This window comes from Pinus tabuliformis, chromosome 5_1 (genome assembly GCF_031772625.1).
Source record: "Pinus tabuliformis cultivar Carrire ecotype Pingquan chromosome 5_1, CPIR1, whole genome shotgun sequence".
NCBI classification, from domain to species: Eukaryota; Viridiplantae; Streptophyta; class Pinopsida; order Pinales; family Pinaceae; genus Pinus; species Pinus tabuliformis.
Genome location: NC_142305.1, coordinates 115517025 through 115541284, shown reverse-complemented (window position 1 = coordinate 115541284; position 24260 = coordinate 115517025). Strand labels below are relative to the sequence as shown.

The 24260-nt window shown below is 39.3% G+C and overlaps 1 protein-coding gene across 1 annotated transcript; it reads right to left on the bottom strand.

The window, feature by feature from the left end:
* Window positions 1–336: 336 nt before the first annotated feature.
* LOC149163693 (uncharacterized) lies at window positions 337–17020 on the bottom strand. The gene is made up of 2 exons (XM_089430786.1): window positions 16047–17020; window positions 337–686 (listed from the first exon to the last, which is right to left on the bottom strand). Exons 1-2 carry the CDS (start codon window positions 16318–16320, stop codon window positions 514–516), a joined length of 447 nt encoding a protein of 148 aa, XP_089286912.1. The 5' UTR covers window positions 16321–17020; the 3' UTR covers window positions 337–513.
* Between the last annotated feature and the right edge of the window lie 7240 nt (window positions 17021–24260).

Here is a 24260-nt window from a genome sequence, read left to right as displayed (position 1 = left end):
GTGAACTACTTCATGTAGCCGTTCAGCACTGCTTATTTTGCTTTTGTGAGGCACTTGACCGATCTATGTTCACGTTGTTATTTAGTCTACAACCCTTTTGATAATAAAATGTTTTTTGTTCTGGTTAAAAAAAGACACATGAAAAACTAATCACCATCAAAAAGTTTCATGTGTACCACAAAATATGTTACAGAAAATTCAAATACTGCAGCGAAATTAACTCATAATAAAATTTGACAAAGCATACTCAAAACAACAGAAGTATATATAATACCTCTATTAGCCGCAGAGACTTAGAACCAATGGATCCACTATAAAATGTAAATATTCACAAGGGCCCAATTTATGAGGTACATGAAAAGTAAATCACCAACTTTACATCTGTGTTTGCAGAATGCATCAGAATAGTCATTGCAAACAGGCATAAAGTTTCCACACAACTTACAAAGCAACATGCAACACAGTAGGTGCAAAACATCAAAAACCCTTCTAACTTGCTTTCTAAGAATATATTCATATTTTTTTCTTCTCTTCTTGAACACCATCTATCCGTTGTTCATCTTTCTCAACATGTACCTGTTTCTCTTCCTCTTCCTGAGCACCATCCTTCTGTTTCTCCTTTTGCACATCATCTGTCTGTTCCTCTTCTTCAGCACCATCTGCCACATGCCTCTCTCCATGAACATCTTCGGAGAAAACAAGAATTTCATAGCAATTTCAGAATATCTACATATTAAAATTGTTGTATATGTATGCTCGTAAACAATTATTTATGGTGGAAACAACAAATGAATTTAGATATTGATGAAACTTAACGAGGCACGCATGGCATCTAGGTGCTGGCCACTGGAGACATATACTGCTTCAAATTATGCCGACAGAAAAATGAAACAAAATAGAGGGACTTTTCTTGTCCGAATAAGGAACACGAAAACCAAAAAGTTAAAAATATATTCCATCACTATTTGACAAACTTGTTAAACCCAAAACTGGGAGAGTGACTGCTGGCTGGAAGCAAGACAGGAAAATAATCTATTTACTGTCTGTCAAAATAAAAAAGCAGCATGGTCTCAACCAAGATGTTAAAAATTGAAAGGAATGAAAGATCGGCCAAGTGATGGGACTTCTTCTAACCAAGAATATAAAACAAAGACGCATCCATGTAAACCTTTTCAATTATAAACTTCTTAAATCTTCAGTCCTGAAAAAAGAATCAACTACGTACACTCATGAGTCATCAGGATTCAGAACATAAAATTACCGAGCACGAAAATTGATTTGTGAACATTTTGCTAAAAGAACAAGCAAATACAAAAATCAGACAAAAATACCCTATTGGGTGTTTTCAATGAAGCTGTTCAAGAGGCCTGGTATAAATATCAAAAAATCAACTGTATAAGCACGCAGAAGCAAAAATATCCTACATCATATAGCATGAATCAAACCTGATATAGCACAGGTTTTCTGAACCCTGAGAAGGTATATACTATAATGAAATTAAGATTACCAAGGTATAAAATGCGGTTGCATGGAAGTGCTACAAGACTTCAATACATCAATGCCCATCATGCACATAATAAAAATAATGGAGATAAAACTGGGAATGTCCATGGTGTTAGAAGATCCTACTGCCCAAAACTAAAATAGGGAATGGGATCACAAATGATTTGTGTTTTTTTAATGCTTACAGCTAAATTCCCCCATGTGCTGTTGCACTGAATAATACGGACTTTCTTAAAAATTAAAAGAAAACTTGAAGCTAAATAAACCATTTCCTTGTTACTTAACATGAAAAAATTACACAAGCGGGAGGATATACATTATCAATTTTTACTTAGGGCAGGGGCAACCTCTTAGAAACATTCAGGATGCAAAATGTTTTTTTGGCCAATGTAATCCAGAGATGCAAAAATATATAGATTTAATATTAGCAATCAGAGAAGTTCAAATATTTTCTTGTAGTCAAGACTCAACCCCCCAAGTAACGAGTTGGGGCCCTGCCCCAGATGATCATGATGAACACCAAATTTCTGTGGGCATTATCGTTTAGCGTTGTATGCATCTGGTTGGATTCCTTGTGGCACAATTGAATGTGATACTTTGTTTTATGTTGTTGATGGATGTTTGCCCTCGAGTGTTTTGGCATAAGCCAACCCAATTTTGAGTTTGTGTAACCTTTTGACAGTGCTTGTGACAGCTGCAGCCTGCATTTGCAGCCCAGCCTTTTATTAAAGCAATGTACATTAAATTATCATTGATAGTTAAAGGAAGCTTTGATACCAGGAAAATATTACTTTGTCCAGAACGTCTTTCCATAACTACCCAGAAAGCATTCAGTTAGATACATATTTCCCAACTGTACCCAATGAGCTGAACATAGTAAAATAAGTAGTTTGTTGAAATATGTCCTTTTTTCAAACTACCTAGAATGTTGATAATAGACCCTTATACATGATTCTACATAATTAGAAGGTGTACCAAATTATGTGCATAAATTGAGAAGAATCCATATAGGGCTCTCAGATGATCCAGATATATTGTCTTTTAGGAATATATTTTAATATTGCCGTGCAAATTTCATGATTATCATATCTGTTTAATGTCAAATTTTATTACGTTGTTTGGCAATATAAAATTTTAGCCGAGCCTCATAGTCACCAAACTCAACACAAACTTAATCCAGATGAGTTAAAAGTAAACAAAGGAACTAAACTTGATATGATAGGGGATAAGATAAGATAACACAATTTTATTAATGTACCACAAAAGTAGGTCAATGGCACCAAATAAGTATAATCAATTTAATACTTAGTGGGAAAGCTTAAGCAGCTCCTAGAGCTATGTTAAAAAAAGAAAATTATCTAGTTTGTTCATGTGCAATCGTGCATATTAGATTTTGAGCAATGCAAGAAACTTTCCTTCTAATATGCATCAATGTCAATTGGGTCCTAATTCTACTTGATGAGGTTGATGGACTACTAAGTTGTCCACCAGGATCCCATTCTTGATGTAGTGTGCCCCACCTTAATGGAAGGAAGCCTCAAAGGGGTAAGGCTAGAAGATGGTGCATACTGGATTTTGGACAGTTCAAGTGTGTCTACTTTCTTTAAGCAGCTCAACAGGAATCCATTTTTGTTGTAGGTTGTAGTTAATGGAGGTTACAAGACAAGAAAGAAATGAAACCGACAACAACCATACAAGTAATAACTAAGGATTTACGTGGTAAAACCCTGACAGAGTGTCAAGGAAACATTCACGGGGCAAGGGATTGTAATTTCTATTCAATCAATGAAATGATTCTCCGTTACAATAGTTCAGGCATTCATCAATTTTATATGAGCTTCCTTAGTTACATAACTATTGATTTGGTATGAAACTAGCTTGTCAATAACTAAAACAATTTATCCAAATTTACATTTACATTAATTTGTTGTCAAATTACCAACAAACTCCACCTTGACAACAATTTTCCTAATCCCTTGCCCATGCCTATTCATCATCTTTTCTGCAAGCCAAGAGAAGCTAAACACCATTGCAGCTTCTCTACTGTAACTGGCTTTGTGAATATGTTTGCACAATTCTCTCGTGTATGGACCTTTTGAAGAGCTACTTTTCCGCCATCGATCACATGTCTCAGAAAATGATAACTTACATCAATGTGCTTGGTTCTGCTGTGATAAGCAGGATCTGTAGCCAAGTGAGTAGCACTTTGACTGTCACAAAGTACATTCACTTTCCCCTGCATCCTTCCAATCTCATCAAGTAGACCCTTTAACCAGATTGCTTCTTTACTGGCATCTGAAGCAACTATATATTCTTCTTCGGTAATGGACAATGCAACTGTTTCTTGAAGCTTTGACGTCCAACTAATTGCTCCACCTGCAAGAGTAAAGACATAACCCGTAGTAGATTTTATTTTTTCCAAATCACCTGCATAATCAGCATCTACATATTTGCAGACTGATTCTTCACTACCATTAAAGATGATGCAATGGTCACTTGTGCCTCTTAGATATCAAAGCACCCATTTCACTGCTCGCCAATGTTCTTCACCTAGATTTGCCATGAACTTGCTGACAACTCCAACTGCATGTGAAACGTCAGGTCTTGTAGATACCATCGCATACATTAAGTTGCCTACAACATTTTCATATGGTACATGAGACATATACTGCTTTTCTTCATCAGTTCTAGCACTCAAAACTGAAGAAAGCTTAAAATGGGAAGCTAATGGAACATTAACAGGTTTCACATTGTTCATATAGAACTTTTCAAGTACTTTCTCCACATACTTCTGCTGTGATAACCAAAGCTTACCATTTTTCCTGTCTCTGTGTATCTCTATGCCCAAGATACATTTTTCTGCTCCAAGATCCTTCATATCAAATGTCCTAGAGAGCTGAGCCTTTAACCTGTTGATCTCTTCCATGCTTTTGCTTACAATAAGCATATCATCAACATACAAAGCTAAGATAATGAATATGCCATTGAAACTTTTGAAGTATACACAATGATCATACTCACTTCTAATAAGGTTCTAGCTCACCATGAAGGAGTCAAACTTCTTGTACCATTGTCTGGGAGACTACCTCAGACCATACACTGATTTCTTGAGCTTGCAAACTAATCTTCTGCTGTGACCTTGTACAAAACCTTCTGGTTGTTCCATATGTAACTCTTCATTCAAATCATCATGTAGAAAAGTTGTTTAACATCTAACTGTTCTAACTCAAGGTTAAGTAATGCAGTTAGTGCCAACACAATAGAATAGAAACAAGTTTTACAATTGGTGAAAAAATCTCATGAAATTCGATACCTTCAACCTGAGAATACCCTTTTGCTACCAGTCTCGTCTTATACCTTTCGATACTTCCATCAACTTTCCGTTTCAGTTTGAAGACCCATTTGCATCCAACAACACTTCTTCCTTCAGGAAGTTCTACAAGATCCCAGGTATTGTTCTTGGCTAAGGAATCCATTTCTTCTTACATAGTTGTTTTCCATTTTTCGTTATCTGTATCATCTACTGCTTCCTGATAACAAGAAGGTTCCCCATCTTCAATAATCAAAGCAAAAGATGAAGCAGAATCTTCATACCTTTCGGGAGTTTTTCTTTCCCTTGTAGACCTTCTTAGAGTGATTGGTTGTTGAACTGGTTCAGAAACTTCAGCAATTTCCTTTGTATCTTCAACATTTTTTTCTCTAGAAGTCTCTTCTTCCTTTTGACTGTCACCGAAAGGTCTAGCCTCCAACTGAATTTGTTGATTTGGTGATACCTGTTCCTGTTCAATTCTTTCAACATTTGATTTTAAAAAAGAAGATTCATCAAATGTTACATCTCTACTAATGACTATCTTCTGCGATGTAGGATCCCACAACCTGTATCCTTTCACCGCATAGTCATGCCCAACAAAGACATAACATTTCGATTTGGATCTAATTTTGAATGCTGATTTTTAGGAATAAGAGCATAAGCATCACAACCAAATATCCTTAAATGTGAATAATCACAAGACTGACCTGACCAAACTTCTTCAGGAATTTTACAATTAATTGCTACTGAAGGTGATCTGTTAACTAAATAACAAGTAGTGGATACTGCTTCTACCCACAACTCCTTTTGCAAGTTAGCATTGCTAATCATGCTTCTGGCTCTTTCCATAAGAGTCTGATTCATACGTTCAGCAACACCATTTTGCTGAGGAGTATAAATAGTAGTTTTGTGTCTAACAATTCCTTCATCCTTACAGTATTGTTCAAATTCTATTGAAGTGAATTCACCACCATTGTCAGTTCTTAAACATTTAATTGATTTTCATGTTCTTTTCTCTACCATTGCTTTAAATTGTTTAAAGATATTGAATACATTAGCTTTCTTTTTTAGCATAAAGACCCAAACTTTATGGGAGAAATCATCAATAAACGTTAAAAAATATAGAGCACCTCCATATGATACAATAGGAGATGGTCCCCACAGATCAGAATGAATATAGTCTAAAATATCTTTACTATTATGATTTCTAGTTTTAAATCTTTGTTTACACTATTTTCCATACACACAATGTTTACTGAAATCTAAATTCAAAGATTTCAAATCAGGAAGTTGTTGTAGGGAAAAGTATCCGACTCGGATGACCCTATCCCACTCTAAGGGTGATAGTTCCTTAGCAACAACTGTAAAACAAACTACTTAAGGTTTACTTCTTTATGAAAGCAAAAGAGAATGGAGAAATGCACTAACTGTTGCCTTGCGCTTAATGTCGAATCCAAACTCTTCTCTTTGGCCGCTTGCTCCTAGCTCCCTGTTCTTTTGCTTGCCCAGCTACAGTGAGATCCTGCAAAATAACAAAGAAGGAAACTACAAGAGGCATGCAATCATAACTGGTTCATGGATTAGTGTAAACCAAACATGCAATCATCACAATATATTATTGAAACAAGAGCACATAGAAGAACCTCAATAGCTTTTATTAATGAAGAAGTAAAGGTTCTGAGAGTATTACAACCATTGAAGGCTCCAACCCAGCAACACCTCCCAGCAGAAAGAATTTCTCCTCTTCACCTCTCTCAAACAATCACCCAATAGTTCTATAGTGAAACCAACAGCATATCATTACTTTGCACAAAATTCCAGCCTCCTGAGCTCATAGGAGAGAGCTCAATATATAGATGAATTGAGAAAGGATGAGTCAGCTTGCAACTGATGTGTAGCTGCCTTGTGTCCTCTCTCTCTTCAGTTAATCTTTAGTTGATCTTCAGTTCTTGAGTCCACTTGGAGAACCTTGCTTCCACTTGGAGAAACAGAGCCTCTGACTCATCACAAGGCGAAATACCTGATCCAAGTGTCATTTTTGGAAGATTCCAGAGCAATGACTTAGTGTGCCACTTGTCCCATCTCGCTCAGCGCAGGTGGCCTTTGTTCCACTTGCTTTGCAACGCAGGTACACCATGGAGCAACTGAGTTTCAGCGCAGAAACCTAGTGGAGCACCTGCTTTGATTTCAGGATTGCTTGTTTTTGAGTGTTTTCAGGTGGAGAACTGATCTGAGAGCTGTTGGTTTGCTGACCTTGTTCCTCTAGGGGTAGGAACATCATGTTTAGGGAACTTTGGATCCCTTGGATTATTGACAATTCATGCTTGTTGCTGTAAGGCACAAATTTGTCTATAACAGATGCCCCCTAAAGTATGAGGTCGTTTATCGGGTGAAATGCTTTATTGAGAGGATCCGAAGTTCATTCAATCTGCTGAGAAGTGTCCTGTAATAAGATACAATACGATACATTATTTTTCATACATTTTCATGATCTAGCTGAGGCGGGCATTCCCATGCTCAGCTTTATAAATACATTTTGGTACATAGAACAGACGATCGTCTGATTGTAGACTGATAATTCTCTGCTGAAATTATCATCCTTTGAGAAGGATGATCATCTGCTGCAATGATGTACATATCAAATGTCTTTATATCCTGAATATATATCGCAGCCCGGATGGATGAAACTAGATCCGGGGTCTTCAATCTCTTCCGATCTTCACTCGATGTACAAGTCGATCCATGTGAGAATTTCTTGAAGTCGAACATGGAAAGACATCGCTTGATTACCGGCCAATGATGTAAACCGTTAACAAGCGCGAGAGGAATCACCGATAAGGATGATGACCCTCAAGGTATAGCAGTACAATTCACATGGCGGGAATAAAGGACTTGGCATCGACCACCATGCAAAATCCTCTGGTCGAAGGTCATTGATGTATACCTGTCGCTGGAAGTGAGAAACTTGCCATTGAGGCATGCAAGCTTCAAAGTACTGAAGGGGTTGTTCCTAGATCAACTCCTTGGATAATGAGCTGATGTCGACAAGGAGCGATCCGTCAAAGGAGGGCCTTAATGAATCCCACATCAGTGACACGGAACGGAGCTAGTGATTGTGATGAGGTGAAAACAAACTGTGATGTATGATTCAGGGTGGCGGTCATGAAGTGGATGAAGGATAATGTATGGCAGTGGATGGGACACGGTTGACTCTTTGCAGAACCACATCTCTTGAACATATAACGACACTGATGTGATGGATCGGTAGCATTACCCCAATTGTGGATGGTGTGGCGAGGACCATGGTTATGAGACCGGTGAATGAAACAACCCAACCCGATGTGATACGGAGGACAAAGTGTCATGTTCAAGAGCGACTTGCTACCATTAATGCTGTGAGGTTCTCCCAATTTTTCCCCAGTCATTGCTGACCAGTACCTCTTTATTTTTGTCAAGCTTGAGGAGGATAACATATGCTTGTTCTATAACCTGCCCTTCGGGCAAGCCCATCGCTATGTTTTAACGAGCCTAGCGATAGGGAAACTCGTTCTCATCTAAAGACAAGTTTGTCGCTATTTAATCATTTTAACGAGTCTAACGACAAGGAAAACTCGGTCCTTTTCATTTTTAGAGAGTCTGAAAAGGTACGGAAAGTTAACTCCAAAATTCCTTTTCGTCTTCTAATCCCTTAAGTCCGAAAAAGTATAAAACAATACAGAAGGGATGAATTTTCGATTGCTTTAACGAGCCGAACAAAACAAGCGCTCGATCTTTTTGTGCAATAATCCCTCAGGTCCAAAAAGATTAAAATCTAGAGGAGGGATAGCTTTCCGGTCGCTTTAACGAGCTGGAAGGCCAAAACTCGGCAATCTTTTCATATTTTACGAGTCAGTGAAAAGAGCTTAAAGACGACTCGTCTTTCGAGGAACGAGTGATTAACAGGGTAGCAGCAGATTCCAGGTACAGGTTGGAATATTCCAATCATGGCAGTGTCACAAGGATGGCTTAGTGAAATCACTCTTCGCAGCTGTTCCTCAAAACGGGTAAACAAACATATGGAGATGAACGATTGGCCAAATGAACGGATGGAGGTGAGACTGCAAGAACACGACCAAGGGCTTTAATATGGCTGTCAAAGGTTACATTTACCAAGGTTATTTACCGGTTCATTTTTTCTGGGTGAGCTTGAACTCTAGGGGAAGATTGCTCACAACTTATGTTTATTTTTTAACGAGCATGAACTATGCGCTAAAACTGCTCGGATCTTGCGTTTATTTTTTAACGAGCATGAATTGTGTGCTAAAACTGCTCGATCTTACCAGTCATAATACAAGAAACGCCTCAGGTGAGGTATTCTTATTTAAGGAGCTATACCTCACTAGCTACTCCAATTTGGCAAGTTTTAACTTTTGCCCCACATCCTTTTTTCATGCTAGTTCGGAAACGACTAATCCAAAAAACAGATAAATAACCGCTCTTAGCTTGCACTCCAAAAGGTTTGCATGCCCCCAGGTATAAAATATAATTTCAAGGCTACCCCTCCTCCGTCCCACCTCTGTTTTTCTACTTGTCGTCTTGCTATATTTTTAACGATACTTGTCTTCTCGTTATTTTTCGGTGCCGACGGTACTTGTCTTCCCATCAGTTCACTTTTAGGTTTTGCAAGATCGCAACAGATAAAACATTGGTGTTACGGAGGGAGGTTTGCCTCTTACTTATTATCCGAAAAATGGTTTTGCTTGCTGCCGCAAACTAAACTCTCTTTTCGGCGGTGTCTATCATTAGGTTGCTAAGGATGGTGACTACTTGTTGCAACAATTTCATCTCTTTCTTTGAAGACTGCCCCTACTTATCCTTCAAAACATATTGTTTTAATGGGTGAGGCTTGACATTCAAAGATGGTGGCTACTTGCTGCCACAAATGGATCTCCTCCTTAGGAGAGCCTACTTTTTTAGACAAAGGGAGACGATCTTTTCGCTCACATAACTTTGACAAAAGAATTTTATTCTAGAACAACCCTCTCTTCCTTTTTCGGACGGGGTACGGACTAGTCTATTCTTCTGCGGAAATTAACTTTATACCCAAGGTTTTCTCTGCCCAAGGCAGGCCAGGGTGCATGCCCCCTGGGTCCCAGTTCTTTCTTTCCGAATTACTCGCATTCATCGGGAAGTAGAACCGGGGGTGGAGGCATTTCTTGAGTGAATAAGCCGTTTAGGGTTGGTATTTGACTATTTGCGATGCGAGATCCCGGGAATGAAAGTTGGTCTACGAGCTTGACCATCTTTCCTTCGTGTGGAAAACACACTACTCTAAAGAGTGAGGAGACTATAGCTCCCATGCAATATATATAGTCCCGTCCAAGGAGTAGGTTATAATCCAAGGGTCCTTGGACGACCATGACATTCATATGAACTGTCTTCTTCCTCAATGTAATGGGAACATTGGGGAGAATCCCTAATGGACGACTGGTTCCTTTATCAAAACCCGATAGATTTCTCATCTCAGGTAAAAGCGCCGGGGAACCCAGTGCTTTCCAAGCAATAGAGGAAAGGATACTCACAGATGCCCCTTCATCACTGATGGTTCCAGCCATTACCATTCTATAGATTTGGACAATGATTCTGAATGGTATACTGGCTGGTAACCGGGGTCTGCCTAGTTGGTTCCAATCAAAGGATACAACCAGGTTGCTTGGTGGTGGGACCGAATACACGGCCGGATACGACCCTGACGATGTTCCTTCCTGCGATAAAGGAATGGGCGCATTGCCCTGATGCTCATCAGAGTCTGTGTTGATGAAAAGAATCTGGACGGTGTCATCCTTATTCTCTTCAGTGAGGGTGTCATTTGAAGATGAATCTTCAACGACGGTGTCATTTGAGGATGAAACCTCCGAAAGAAGAACCGGGTCAACTGCCGTTTCGACCTTTAGACTTTCGTCTGGTCTGGATTCAGTTGGTTCATTCTCAATGACTGACACTTCAGCTGACCACTTGAGCGGGCCAGCTGGATTTTCAACTATCGAGGGATTAGGCACAAGTTTTTGGTATCCAGGAGGAAGTCGTAACGGTGATACCGGACGATCTTCCAAAACTCTTTTCACCTCATCTAAGAATGGACATCGGTGGATGGCGTGATCGCCTTCACACAACATACAGGGTGATCTTGGTCTCCCTTTTCGTCCTTCACTCTCGCTAGTTGACGGATTGCAATCAACATGACTACCAGAGGTTGATGCTACCGGATTATGCAACCTGGGGGACCAGTCCCTTAGTATCCGGGGAATACAAGGACAATCACGATGGAAGTGGGTCCCTTTGCAAATGACACATGGCGATTTAGGCCCGGTCGGTGCAGTGTGTGGATTTTTGTCAGATGTCTTTTGCTTGCCCCCAGTCGCCTTCGCCATAGGCCCCTTCTGCTTCTTTTCTTTCTTCTTCTTTTCCTTCTTCTCCATGGGAGGCTGACTTTTGCCGGCTCTACCTTGTGAAGATGAAGGATCAGAGGAAGAAATGTAAGAAGTGGAAGGCTGGTGGGTAGCTCTAGACTGGTCTGACTGTTGATTCGACTGCTCAGGATTTGTGGTGATTTGAACTACATTAGTTGAAAAGAGCCATATAGGTAGGCCAATTGTCAATCCTGGAAGTGACAATGTGGCCATATGAGGCGCACCAACATCTCCCCAAGAGGAGAAGGGATTTGGACTTCCACCAAGGTTACTTCCTTGGTTGGTGGGCTCCATACTTTTCAACTGAAAGATCAACGTGGGAATAACAGGTGATTATGTTCCGTTTAAAATAAATTTTATTAACGACGCTTTTAGACACAAACTTGCTTTTTCATGTTTTAAGAGTCGAGAAAAAGCTAAAGATGACTCTAGTCTCCTTCGATATATTAACGAGCCCGAAGTGACAAATGCTCGGATGGACTTTTTCAGTTATAGAGTTTGAAAAAGGCCAAAAGAAACTTCTTTGGAGTTCTAGGCAGAGGGTGTGCCAAATTTTTCGCGAAACCACAAAATACGTTTTACGGTACGGGTGGTCGATCTTCGTGAATGCTGTGTTCACTGCATCGCGATCAGTAGGGCGGCCGACACGGCTTCCTATGGATAAAGGATAATTGCCTATAGGGGTCTCCCAATATATACGCGACGGTACGTGGGAGCACAAGTCCGTATTAGTGCCACCGACTCTCAGGAGGAATCACCCACCTTCGTAGAGATCGACAGTCACTATGTTTAACGACGCCGGAACACGTCTCTACCTAGACCTCTATTTGTTTGCGTTATGTTACAAAGCGTTGTTATGTAAATTGGATTTATTTTAATGTTGATCTTGCTTAGCAGTTTGCCTTTAAGGATCACCACGAGATGTATGTAACAAATTCCTGAATGCAGTCTAAGATGAGAAGCAAACTTTTCAATCTTTCAACTTTGAAAACCTTAACTACTGAGGGAAAAGAAAGGCAAATCTTTTCACACAGATCATAGAGCACACACTAAATGCAAATTTTTCCTAAATCGTCAAGCAAACAGTCAAATGCAAAATGCACAATGCATGTATTTTCTTTTTCCCTTTCTTAATGTGGATGGGTTACAAAAAGAAAGTTGTTATATAACTTTGATTTCGATTTAAAGCGAAAGTAAACAAGCTTGTCCAAAATCAAAAGACACCTTAAGATTCACTTGCTTAATCACTGGAAATGCATGAAATCAAACCATAATGATGAAAGTAAATGACTAATCAGCTATGGACAGCAAACAAGCTAACTCTTCAGACCAGCAAAATGCCTAACACAGGTTCAGATCTAAGAGGCCAAAAGAAAGACTAGTTTACTTTTCGTTATGGGAAATTGTAAATGAGTAAGAAATACAAAAGAACAAGTACAATTTCGTTATATAACATAGGCAGAATGATGGCAAGTAATGTTGGTTTCAGAACAGGTGCAAGACTGGTAACTGGCAGCCAAATCAATAGTGAAAACAGGCAAGAGAAAAGGAGGAAACCCCAACAGCACTAGGCAAAATTGGGCCAACGCAGGTGCTGCACAGCCAGTCTGGCTCTCAGCGCAGGTAGCCCCTTCGGGACCTGCGTTGCAAAGCAGGTAGCCTATGTACTACCTGCTTTGGAAAACGAAAGTTGCGTTTTCACAGTTTCCGGGTCATAATTTTCTCAAAAATGCACAGTTTTTGCTCAAATCAGAAGCAATCAGTCAAGCACACTCAAAGGGATGATTAGGAAGGTGAAAAGCTATCACTAAGAGCTTACAAGGATCCTTGTAGATCAGCTCTTCAAATCATGAACATGCTCAGAAATGAGCTAGAGTAGCTGCCCTCTACTTCGCTTTTGATATAGTCAAAAGCTTTTCGATTTGGTACTCTTTTGTTCAGGAAATGAATAGAAAAATACTACAAACAATCAAACAGATACGATCCCCAGCGGGGTCGCCAGTTTGTTGTAGGGAAAAGTATCCGACTCGGATGACCCTATCCCACTCTAAGGGTGATAGTTCCTTAGCAACAACTGTAAAACAAACTACTTAAGGTTTACTTCTTTATGAAAGCAAAAGAGAATGGAGAAATGCACTAACCGTTGCCTTGCGCTTAATGTCGAATCCAAACTCTTCTCTTTGGCCGCTTGCTCCTAGCTCCCTGTTCTTTTGCTTGCCCAGCTACAGTGAGATCCTGCAAAATAACAAAGAAGGAAACTACAAGAGGCATGCAATCATAACTGGTTCATGGATTAGTGTAAACCAAACATGCAATCATCACAATATATTATTGAAACAAGAGCACATAGAAGAACCTCAATAGCTTTTATTAATGAAGAAGTAAAGGTTCTGAGAGTATTACAACCATTGAAGGCTCCAACCCAGCAACACCTCCCAGCAGAAAGAATTTCTCCTCTTCACCTCTCTCAAACAATCACCCAATAGTTCTATAGTGAAACCAACAGCATATCATTACTTTGCACAAAATTCCAGCCTCCTGAGCTCATAGGAGAGAGCTCAATATATAGATGAATTGAGAAAGGATGAGTCAGCTTGCAACTGATGTGTAGCTGCCTTGTGTCCTCTCTCTCTTCAGTTAATCTTTAGTTGATCTTCAGTTCTTGAGTCCACTTGGAGAACCTTGCTTCCACTTGGAGAAATAGAGCCTCTGACTCATCACAAGGCGAAATACCTGATCCAAGTGTCATTTTTGGAAGATTCCAGAGCAATGACTCAGTGTGCCACTTGTCCCATCTCGCTCAGCGCAGGTGGCCTTTGTTCCACTTGCTTTGCAACGCAGGTACACCATGGAGCAACTGAGTTTCAGCGCAGAAACCTAGTGGAGCACCTGCTTTGATTTCAGGATTGCTTGTTTTTGAGTGTTTTCAGGTGGAGAACTGATCTGAGAGCTGTTGGTTTGCTGACCTTGTTCCTCTAGGGGTAGGAACATCATGTTTAGGGAACTTTGGATCCCTTGGATTATTGACAATTCATGCTTGTTGCTGTAAGGCACAAATTTGTCTATAACAGAAGTGATTTATGTTTCATCAATATTTGAAGACCCTTCTCACTCATGTGACCCAATCGCTGATGCCATATGCGAGTTCCTTCTTCTTATTTTTCTGACACAATCACTGCTTCACTGACCTGAGTACTTCCTTTGAGTCTGTAAAGATTTCCGACCTTTTCTGCTTTCATAACAACTAGGGCACCTTTAGAGACTTTCAACACTCCATTCTGACCTGTAAACTTATAACCATCCGAATCCAACACTCCTAAAGAAATCAATTTTTTTTTTCAAATCAGGTACATGTCTAACACTAGTTAATTTTCTAACTATGTTATCATACATTTTAATCCTAATATTTCCCATCCCAACAGTCTGACATGATACATTATTACCCATAAACACAGAACTACCATTTACATTTTCATATGAAGTAAACCAATTTTTGTGTGGACACATGTGATGACAAGCATCAGAGTCTAACAGCCAGCTTTAAAAACCCTAAGAGACATTACATACAGGTGAAGTTTCATCTATCATACATAATTCTTCAGCAAATAAAACTTCATCTATAATACCTGAATCAACCTGATTTGCTTCCTTCTTCGGGTTATCAGACTCTTTTCATTTCCAACAGTCTTTCTTCAGGTGTCCAATTTCATTGCAGTGCCAACATTTCACCTTACACTTCTTTCCCTTTGATTTAGATCTAGAAGACCCCCTTGTTTTTTCTCCTCTTTCCTTTGATCGCCCTCTAGTTATCATGGCTTATGATGTTGTTGTTTCAGTACTGGATTTCCTTCGTACTTCTTCAGACAAGAGAGCTCCCACAATTGACTCAAATTTCAAAGAATTAGCGGTGCTCAAACTTATTGAAGCTACGAAGGGATCCCATGATTCGGGCAGAGAACACAACAAGGTTATAGCTTTGTCTTCTTCCTTAATTTTAACTTCTATATCTGCTAATTGGCATATAAGTGTATTAAAGACATTCAAATGTTCTGCAACTTTTGAACCCTCCTTCATTCGAAGACTGTACAGTTGTCTTTTCAAATAAATTCTTTTGCTTAACGACTTTGTCATGTATAATTTTTCTAGTTTTTCCCATAAACCTGAAGTTGTACTCTCTTCAACAAAGTTGAAGAGAACTTCATCAGCCAGGCACAATCTGATGGTACTGAGAGCTCAGACATCCAAGTCCTCCCAGTCCAAATCTTTCATGCTTGCAGGTTTCTTATTTGCCCCGTCCAAAGCTTTGTGCAACCCTTGTTGCACCAAAAAATCCCTAACTTTTAGTTTCCATAGAGCAAAGTTGCTCTTGCCGGTGAATTTCTCCACCTCGAACTTTGCATTCGACATCTTGGCCATTTCTTTCCTCCTAGGGTTTTAGTCTTTCAACTAGGGTTTCCAAAAAAAAAAAATGGATAGTCTTCTTCCAACAAAGGATTTTCCAAGTTTTTATTTTTTATTTTTCCTACTTCAATTTTCCGGAATTTTTTTTTTACAAATTCCCCAATAAAAAATTCATAATCTTATTTTCCCAAATTTTCCAAATTGACTTAGAAAACCTACAAATTTTTATTTTATTTTTTTTAAATCCTTTTGTTTAATTTCAGTTTCCTGGAAAAAAAAAAAATTCTTCAATTCAAAGAAATCTGGAAAAATCTTTGTTCTTCAATTCAAAGAAATCTTTCAACAAACCTTGAATTTATTCACAAATTTTGAAAAGAAAATACCTGGCCTTCCAAGATGATCTCTCTTCGACGGGTAATGTTCACGCAGCGCAGCCTCTGATGCAATGGTAACACGTAGGTGGCCAGCAACAAGTATGTAGCTTGATCCATGCTTCTCCTTGTCGGCACGTAGGTTCTGGACAACGGAACCATGCAACCACTGGACAGGTTCTGGAAAGCACGAGGGCCCCAGCCAATGGAACCACTTCACTATTTTGCTACGCACTGAACGAGCAGCAACGGTGACAACCTCCTCAGTCCACGCAGAGAACAGCATGCAGAGGGCAGAGGGTTTGGTCTGGCAACGTAGAACACTCCACGGGCTCTGGCTCCTCACGGTTTGTAAGCCAGCAACAAGCGTAGCAGTGGTGCCCTCCTTGACAACCTTCAAACTAAACGGGCAGCAACGGTGATGGCCTCCTCAGTCCACGCAGAGAACAGCATGCATAGGGCAGATGGTTTGGTCTGGCAGTGTAGAACACTCCACGGGCTCTGGCTCCTCACGGTTTGCAAGCCAGCAACAGGCGCAACAGTGGTGCCCTCCTTGACAGTGTTCAAACTGAACAGGTAGCAATGGTGACATCCTCCTCAGTCCACGCAGAGAACAGCACACAGAGTGCAGAGGGTTTGGTCTGGCAGCGTAGAACACTCCACGGGCTTTAGCTCCTCACGATTTGCAAGCTAGCAATAGGCGCAATAGTGGTGCCCTCCTTGATAGCCTTCAAACTGAACGGGCAACAATGGTGACAGCCTCCTTAGTCCACGCAGAGAACAACACGCAGAGGGCAGAGGGTTTGGTCTGGCAGCGTAGAACACTCCACGGGCTTTGGCTCCTCATGGTTTGCAAGCCAGCAACAGGTGCAGCAGTGGTGCCCTCCTTGACAGCCTTCAAAAAATTTAATTGCAGGATTTTACACAGCCTTTTTTTTCCTTTCACACGCATTCGCCTCCAAAACTCAACTCAATTCCTTTGATACCATTTGTAGTTAATGGAGGTTACAAGACAAGAAAGAAATGAAACCGACAACAACCATACAAGTAATAACTCAGGATTTACGTGGTAAAACCCTGACAAAGTGTCAAGGAAACATCCATGGGGCAAGGGATTGGAATTTCTATTCAATCAATGAAATGATTCTCCGTTACAATAGTTCGGGCATTCATCAGTTTTATATGAGCCTCCTTAGTTACATAACTACTGATTTGGTATGAAACTGACTTGTCAATAACTAAAACAATTTATCCAAATTTACATTTACATTAATTTGTTGTCAAATTACTAGCATAGGTTTTCCTACCCTAATGACAGGACATTCAAAGGGATGAGGCTGGGTGATGGTGCATATTGGAAACAAAGCAGTACACCAGGATTACATTCTCGCTGTAGTGTTCCCTACACTAATGGCAGGAGTATCAAAGGGATAAGGCTAGGTGATGCAACATGTTGAATAGTAATCAGTCCACAAGGATTCCATTATTGTTGTAGTGTACCTGACACTAATGGAAGGAAGAATCAAAGGGATGAAGTTGGAAGATGGTGCATATTAGATTTTGAGAAGTGTGGATAATGTTTACTATCTAATATTAAGTTGTCCACCGGGATTCCATTCTTGATGTAGCGTGCCACTCCCTAATGGCAGGAAGTCTCAAAGGGATGTGGCAGGGATGGTGCATATTGGATTTTGAGTAGAATGAATGTGTCTGCTTTCCAATATTAAGCAATCCACCAGGATTCTATTTTCACTGTAGTGTGTCCTAGCCTAATGGTAGGAGTCTCAAAGAGATTTCATCAAAATGCATGGGAGTCATGACCAAGTCTTTGGGTTATGGTAATGCATACATGAACTGCACTGAGGACAAGGAACTCAAGCCAGGTGAGTTTGTATATTCCGAACAAAACAATTCAACATTTTTTTTTGTCTGAAAGCACTTTAGTATCTGAGGCATGTCAAGGGAAAATTTCAATAAACAACACAGATAGGAATTGTCAGGTGACTTGTTTCCAAAAGGAATGTCTCCTATTTGTGACTGAATGCAATATTAATTCCTTTCAAGGATCTTCATTAGATGAAACATTATACAGAGCAACAAAGTTCTCAATTTATAATAGCAACATCGACCAACTTCTTCCTCGGTAGTTTTCATGAAAATGGCCCAGCTTTTAGTTCTTGATTTGAGGGGATGCACATCTTGTACACACCTTCCTAAAGCAATTTTTCCCCTTAAATCTCTCCAACTGCTTGATCTGAGCTTTGGTACTTCACTTACAGCATTGCCTTCTTCTCTTGGCTGCCTGTGAAATTTGTGGTTTCTCAAGATCTCTGGATGTACATCTTTGACAAATATTCCAAAATCTACAGGCATGCTAACTAAACTGGAGGTTTTGCAGCTTAAGGGATGTGTGAAGCTCAAAACTATGACATCTACAACAGGGTGACTATCTCTTCTCGAGAGACTTGATTTGAAAGGTTGCATCTCTTTATGTTCATTGCCTCCATCTGTGGGTTCACTCAGACAACTCTACTTTCTAGATTTGAGCAAATGCAACAATCTCTCTTATAGTCTTCCATGCACATTTATTACTGCCTATCATAAGAAATAATAGAATAAGTCATTGAAATTAAATAAATATATCAAAATGGCACTGAGTGCAATACAATACATGTCAACAACAAAATACATAATTAATAAGGCTCCAAATGACCTCTAGAATCCAAAAAACAAGCTACAAATTATCAGCTTACTACATTTTACAAGTCATTAATCAACCGAGCTCCCAGCTCAAACCTCACAACTGCTATTTGAGATTTTAGCACTGCTCCAAAACTCCAAATACTCAATGAAAGGTGTGACCCAAATAGAGGGAGTGGGTGTGGGGCTCTCTTTATATCATTTTTCTGGATTTAGAGATTAGGGTTTTTTTTCCTTACCAAAGCAAAGGTCGGGGATTTCTTTATAACAATTTTTTAGGGTTTAGAGAATAGGGTTTTTTTCCTCATCAAAGCAAAGATCACAAAAGGGCTTCTGGATCTACTTAGCCAAATAGGTACATAATCAGCCAAGTAGGGGCAGTTTGGTACCAATCTACCTGAATTTGGTACCAACCAGCCCACCAAATCAATATTAGGCCAAGGCAGTTCAACCAACAATCAACTCGACCAAGTCCAAGTCAACTTGAACTGATTTTCAAAACCATGATTCAATACTGCCCAAAATACTTTATAATCACACATCCTTTATTGTTGTCATTGCACCTACTAGTGCCAGGATATTCAATTCCATACTGTACAAAATAATTTGTATTCAATTCCATACTGTACAAAATAATTTGTAATCACGCGTTATTTGTAATCACTTTGTTTATTATTTTTCATTGCACCCTATTAGCCAAGCTATTCAATCCTATTGTGAAATTACTTGTAATCACACTTGTTGTGAGTGCACCCTACTAGTGCCATGCTATTCAATATGGTTGTGAAAATTCATGATTGCACCATGTAATAAATAAATATCTATTTCCAAAGAAAAAAGAAAATAGTTGTAATTTTTTAATGTAGCTATTACATGAAATATTAATATAATTGTTACTTGTTTTTAATATATTAATAAATTAATATCATAATTTAAATATTATTGTTCAAATATATCTGTTACATGAAATTATGGTCTTTACGTTGCTTTCTATTTAAGCCTTTGCCATGGTCTGTCTCTTCATCTAGTCTTGGTGATGAACCACACTTGTTGGTTCGAAACACGTCAACCAAAAATTTCTCTTATGTGATTTTTACCGAAAGACTTTTCTTAGTTGTAGTCTTGTAGACCATCAATTTTCTACTAAAGATTGAATAGTGCATATCATTCACAGAGGATACCCAAGCCAAACTTAAAAAATACAATTAATGTATATAAGAAGCGAACAAAGTCCCTTCTACAGATTTATTACTCCAACAGACTTGGAATATAAAGATATCCATGAGGATACAAATATTATATATTAAATGTGTGAATATGAATGATTATACAATGAGAATGAGAGGCTTGCTTATATATCAAGCAGGTGTCTCTTCATGGAGAGTCATTTCTCATTTAGACATGTCTCTTCAACCTGATTACTAATTAGCTAATCATTATTTATAATTATTATCATTTACATTATTTTACATTATTTCCTATATATTTATTCATAACATTGCCTTCCTCCTCAAAACTTGTTAATGAAAAGGTTTGATCTCTTTTTCGGCTTCGAATGTCTTTCTGTCTCGAAACTGTCATCTTTGTCGATACATGTTGATATGATCTTTTAAGTGACAAACAAAATTGTCGCACTGAGAAGGGATCAGACAATCCTAGATTAGTCTTCTATGGAATATTCTGATCATTGGAATTTTGTAATGACTTGCCATCATAGGGCTGGATTGAGGTTACATCATTATCTCTGGAACATCGGTTTGTTGTTTCTATTCTGAATGGTCCCGATACGTAGCTTGGTTGAGTTGTCTACTCTCATGATTCGGATGTCGATAGGGAACCTTTTTTCTTTGACTTCCCCTTATTAGGTGTGGGATTTTTTTGATTTACTTCAGGGGACGATGTCGTTGAGTTGGTTACAAAACCTTCACTTGGGATGTTAATCATCTGAATTGCAGCATCTAAGTGTGTTATTTCTTCAACTGACTTCTCTCCTTGAGTTGTCATATTCACTAGATCAGCATTCACTCCCTTATCTTCAACTTGGATTGTTACGACTGGGGATTTCGACACTTCTTCTTGAGTGAATTGTTCCAACTTGTCTTTTAATGCTTTCTTATCATCCTTAAGTTTCTTAATTTGAGTGAGTAGACTTTGATTATGATTTCTCAGATGTAAAAGTTCTTTGATTTCTGATTTATCAACCTTATTTTCAGTGTTTTGAATTTTAAGCTTTTTATCTTTTAGATCTCTGATTTATTCTAATAAATTTTTATTAAGGTTCTTTAAATGTAAATTTTCCTCCTCTTGTTCGAATAGGTGCTTCTTGAGTTCCTTCTTTGTGACCTTAGTCTTCTTGACTTGTGCAATTAATTTTTCAACATGGTCTTTGAGGCGAGAAATTTCTTCGTCCTTTTCCATTACTTTTTTGTAATGCATATCCACAAGATCTTCATATTCCTATTGTAACACTTTCTTGTTTTGCCGAAGTTTGGTTATTTTGTCTTTCTCTTGATCTTTTAGCTGCACTTTCTCGGTACTCTGGATTACATTGTTTTGTGGGAGTGATGATGGACGTTCAACTTGGAATATGGATTCCATTTTCTTTCTCTCCTCATTAAAATCAGCATGTTGTCACTCAAGTTTTGTCATTAATTGTTCTATATCTCTTGCGAATGATTGTTTTTGTTCATTACTTAGAGATTCCATATTTTTTTCACTTACTTTATCTCCCTTTTTTTAATTAATTTTTTTTAATTAATTTTTTTTGTTTAATGTTTTTTTTCTTCCAAAATATAAATAAATAAATAAATAAATAAATAAATATATATAGAGATATATATATATATATATATATAGATATAGATATAGATATAGATATAGATATATATATATATATATATATAGAGAGAGAGAGAGAGAGAGAGAGAGAGAGAGATAACTTATTATTTTATTTTTTAATATTTTTTTTAAATAATAATAATATTTTTATTTAATTAAATTAATTAATTAAATTAGTTAATTAACTTTAATATGTATCAAATTATTATTCAAAAGGGCGAGACTATTCCACCACAGTCACACCGTTTTTATTGCAAACGTGACTGTTGACCCGCGGTCACCAAAACGACGGGCGGAGAGGATTCTGACAACGGATAGCGTTCTAGCCGACAGAAGGGAAAACTCTTGCGGTGATGTGCATGGGAAAATAATCATTGCAGTTTGGAGTTTCGAAAGTGTACAATGGATGGTGGCTGTGAGTGCACAATCGTGACCGAGTTGGATAGAGGGACGATGGAAGTGTTAAAAATATCACTTTTATGTTAGTAATGTATTTAATCCAACACTGGCAAATGTGTTATGTAACGTCACGACTTTCAACAAAAATTCTTGCCGTCTCAAGCGTACATACCTAGAATTTATATTACCCTTTTTATAATTTACAAATGCCACTCATCATCAGCAAAAAAAAATTGTATACACAATAACAGTCGCAGTCAATTTCTACGTCCTCAGGAAGTGGTAATTATCATCGTGGGGCAGTTAATCGATGTGAAGTGTGCTAACTAGAACACTGAATGTGTTTTTAAAGATGGTGTTGGCTAGCGAAGGATGTGGCCAAGGTAAGTTGTTGCTCTTTTTTATTATTTATTAATACATTATATTTATATGACTTTTCTTTAATTAACGGGCAAAGGCCTGATTGGTGATATGGAGAAACTCCAACTTTTTGTAGAGAAACGCTTCAAACTTGACGGCAACAATGTTGACAAAACCTTGATGGCCAAGGGCCTAGATCGGAGAGTGTGGCTCTATGCAGGGTGAAGCAGCCAGAGGATCAACTCCCCTGATACCAAATGAAGCGAACAAAATTCCTTCTATAGATTAATTACTCCAAAAGACTTGGAATATAAAGATATCCATGAGGATACACATATTATATATTAAATGTGTGAATATGAATGATTATACAATGAGAATGAGAGGCTTGCTTATATATCAAGCAGGTGTCTCTTCATGGAGAGTCATGTCTCATTTAGACATGCTTTTTCAACCTAATTACTAATTAACTAATCATTATTTATGATTATTATCATTTACATTATTTTACATTATTTCCTATATATTTATTCATAACAATATACAACACACGAGGTTGCTGCTGTGCTCTCTGCTGCGCTCCCCCTGCCATGATAGCCCTCTGACTTCTTTCGCTGCCCCCGCCTTGCAGCTCTGCTGCGGGGCCTCTCGTCCTCTGGCCGAGCCTCCCTCGCCCTCGCTCTGAGGCTCCTCTTTCCCTTCTTCCGCCCGCTGCTGACCCTCTCTGTCCCGCGCCTAGCAGCGCCGCTGCTAGGCTGCTCTGCTCAGCCCCCTGATCATGGCCGCCTTGGGACCTTCTGGTCCAGATCCGGATGACCTCATGAAATCATTTGCTTCTATAACTCAGGAGAACTCCACGGAGAAGACCAGGCCGGTGACATCTCGATTCGTCAAGAAAATGGATGAAGTCCCTGAAATCCCTATTCCCCCGGCCCTTCCAAGAAAAGCGGCAGTGGCTCTTGCTGAAAGAGGTTTAGTTGGTCAGTTCACGGGCTTATGGCCCTCCCCTCGCACTGTTCAGCGATGGGTTGAAAGGAATTGGAACTCGATGGTTCAAGGCAAGATTGCGATTCGCTTTTGTGGAAGAGGTTTCTTCACTTTCCTCTTCGAATCTGTGGAAGACCGAAACCTAATATTCAGGAACGGCCCATACTTCATGGACACAAGAGGTCTATACCTGAACAAGTGGACCCCCAGCTTCGACCCAGAGATGGATGTCCCTAATGCAGTACCTGTTTGGGTCCGTCTCCCCCACCTGCCCCTGCATTGCTGGGGAGATGAGTCAGTCAGAGCTATTGGAAATGGAATAGGAAAGTACATAGACAGATCAGAGCCCAAAGAGAACATGCACGCATGTGCCAGAATCTGTGTCGAAGTAGACTTGGGGAAGGGATTGCCGGAAGCCGTCAAACTCAGAGTCGACGAATGGACTCACCTTCAGCAAGTGGACTACGAACAACTTCCTTTCAAATGCAAGGTATGTCATGAGTATGGTCATTTCGCAAATAGATGCCCTAAAGCTAACGCAAATCTTTCTGAATCTAACCCTGAGAAGGCTGATGAAGTGTGGGAAACTGTAAAGAAAAAGAGGCCCAACCATCCACAAGGCAGCAACAAGAATCCCTCCTCCTCCTCCATGCCCCCTATCTTCCATGGCCCGAACATCCCTGCTTCCTCCAACCAATTCGAAACCCTCTCTGAGGTCGACCCTCCTTCCCCTCCCCAATCCCCTAGAGCCCCCCCGGTTAACCCCGCCTCCCCCCTGCCCCCCTCTCCCCCGCCCTCCTCCCCCCCCCACACGGTAGAAAGAATTCTAACAAGGAACAAATCTAAGGAAAGTAGTGCATCTGTAGATCCCCCAAGGAAGGTTGGAAGGAAATCAAATAAGGAGATAAGGGATGAGACGGCAGCAAAGGAAATGACTACAGG

Bases quoted from the DNA above. Each gene is read 5' to 3' on its own strand.
- LOC149163693 (XM_089430786.1), bottom strand. From the start codon at position 16,320: ATGCTGTTCTCTGCGTGGACTGAGGAGGTTGTCACCGTTGCTGCTCGT. The intron at 687-16,046 runs GTATTTTCTTTT...TTTTCTCCGAAG, and splicing joins AGATCATCTTGGAAGGCCAG to ATGTTCATGGAGAGAGGCAT.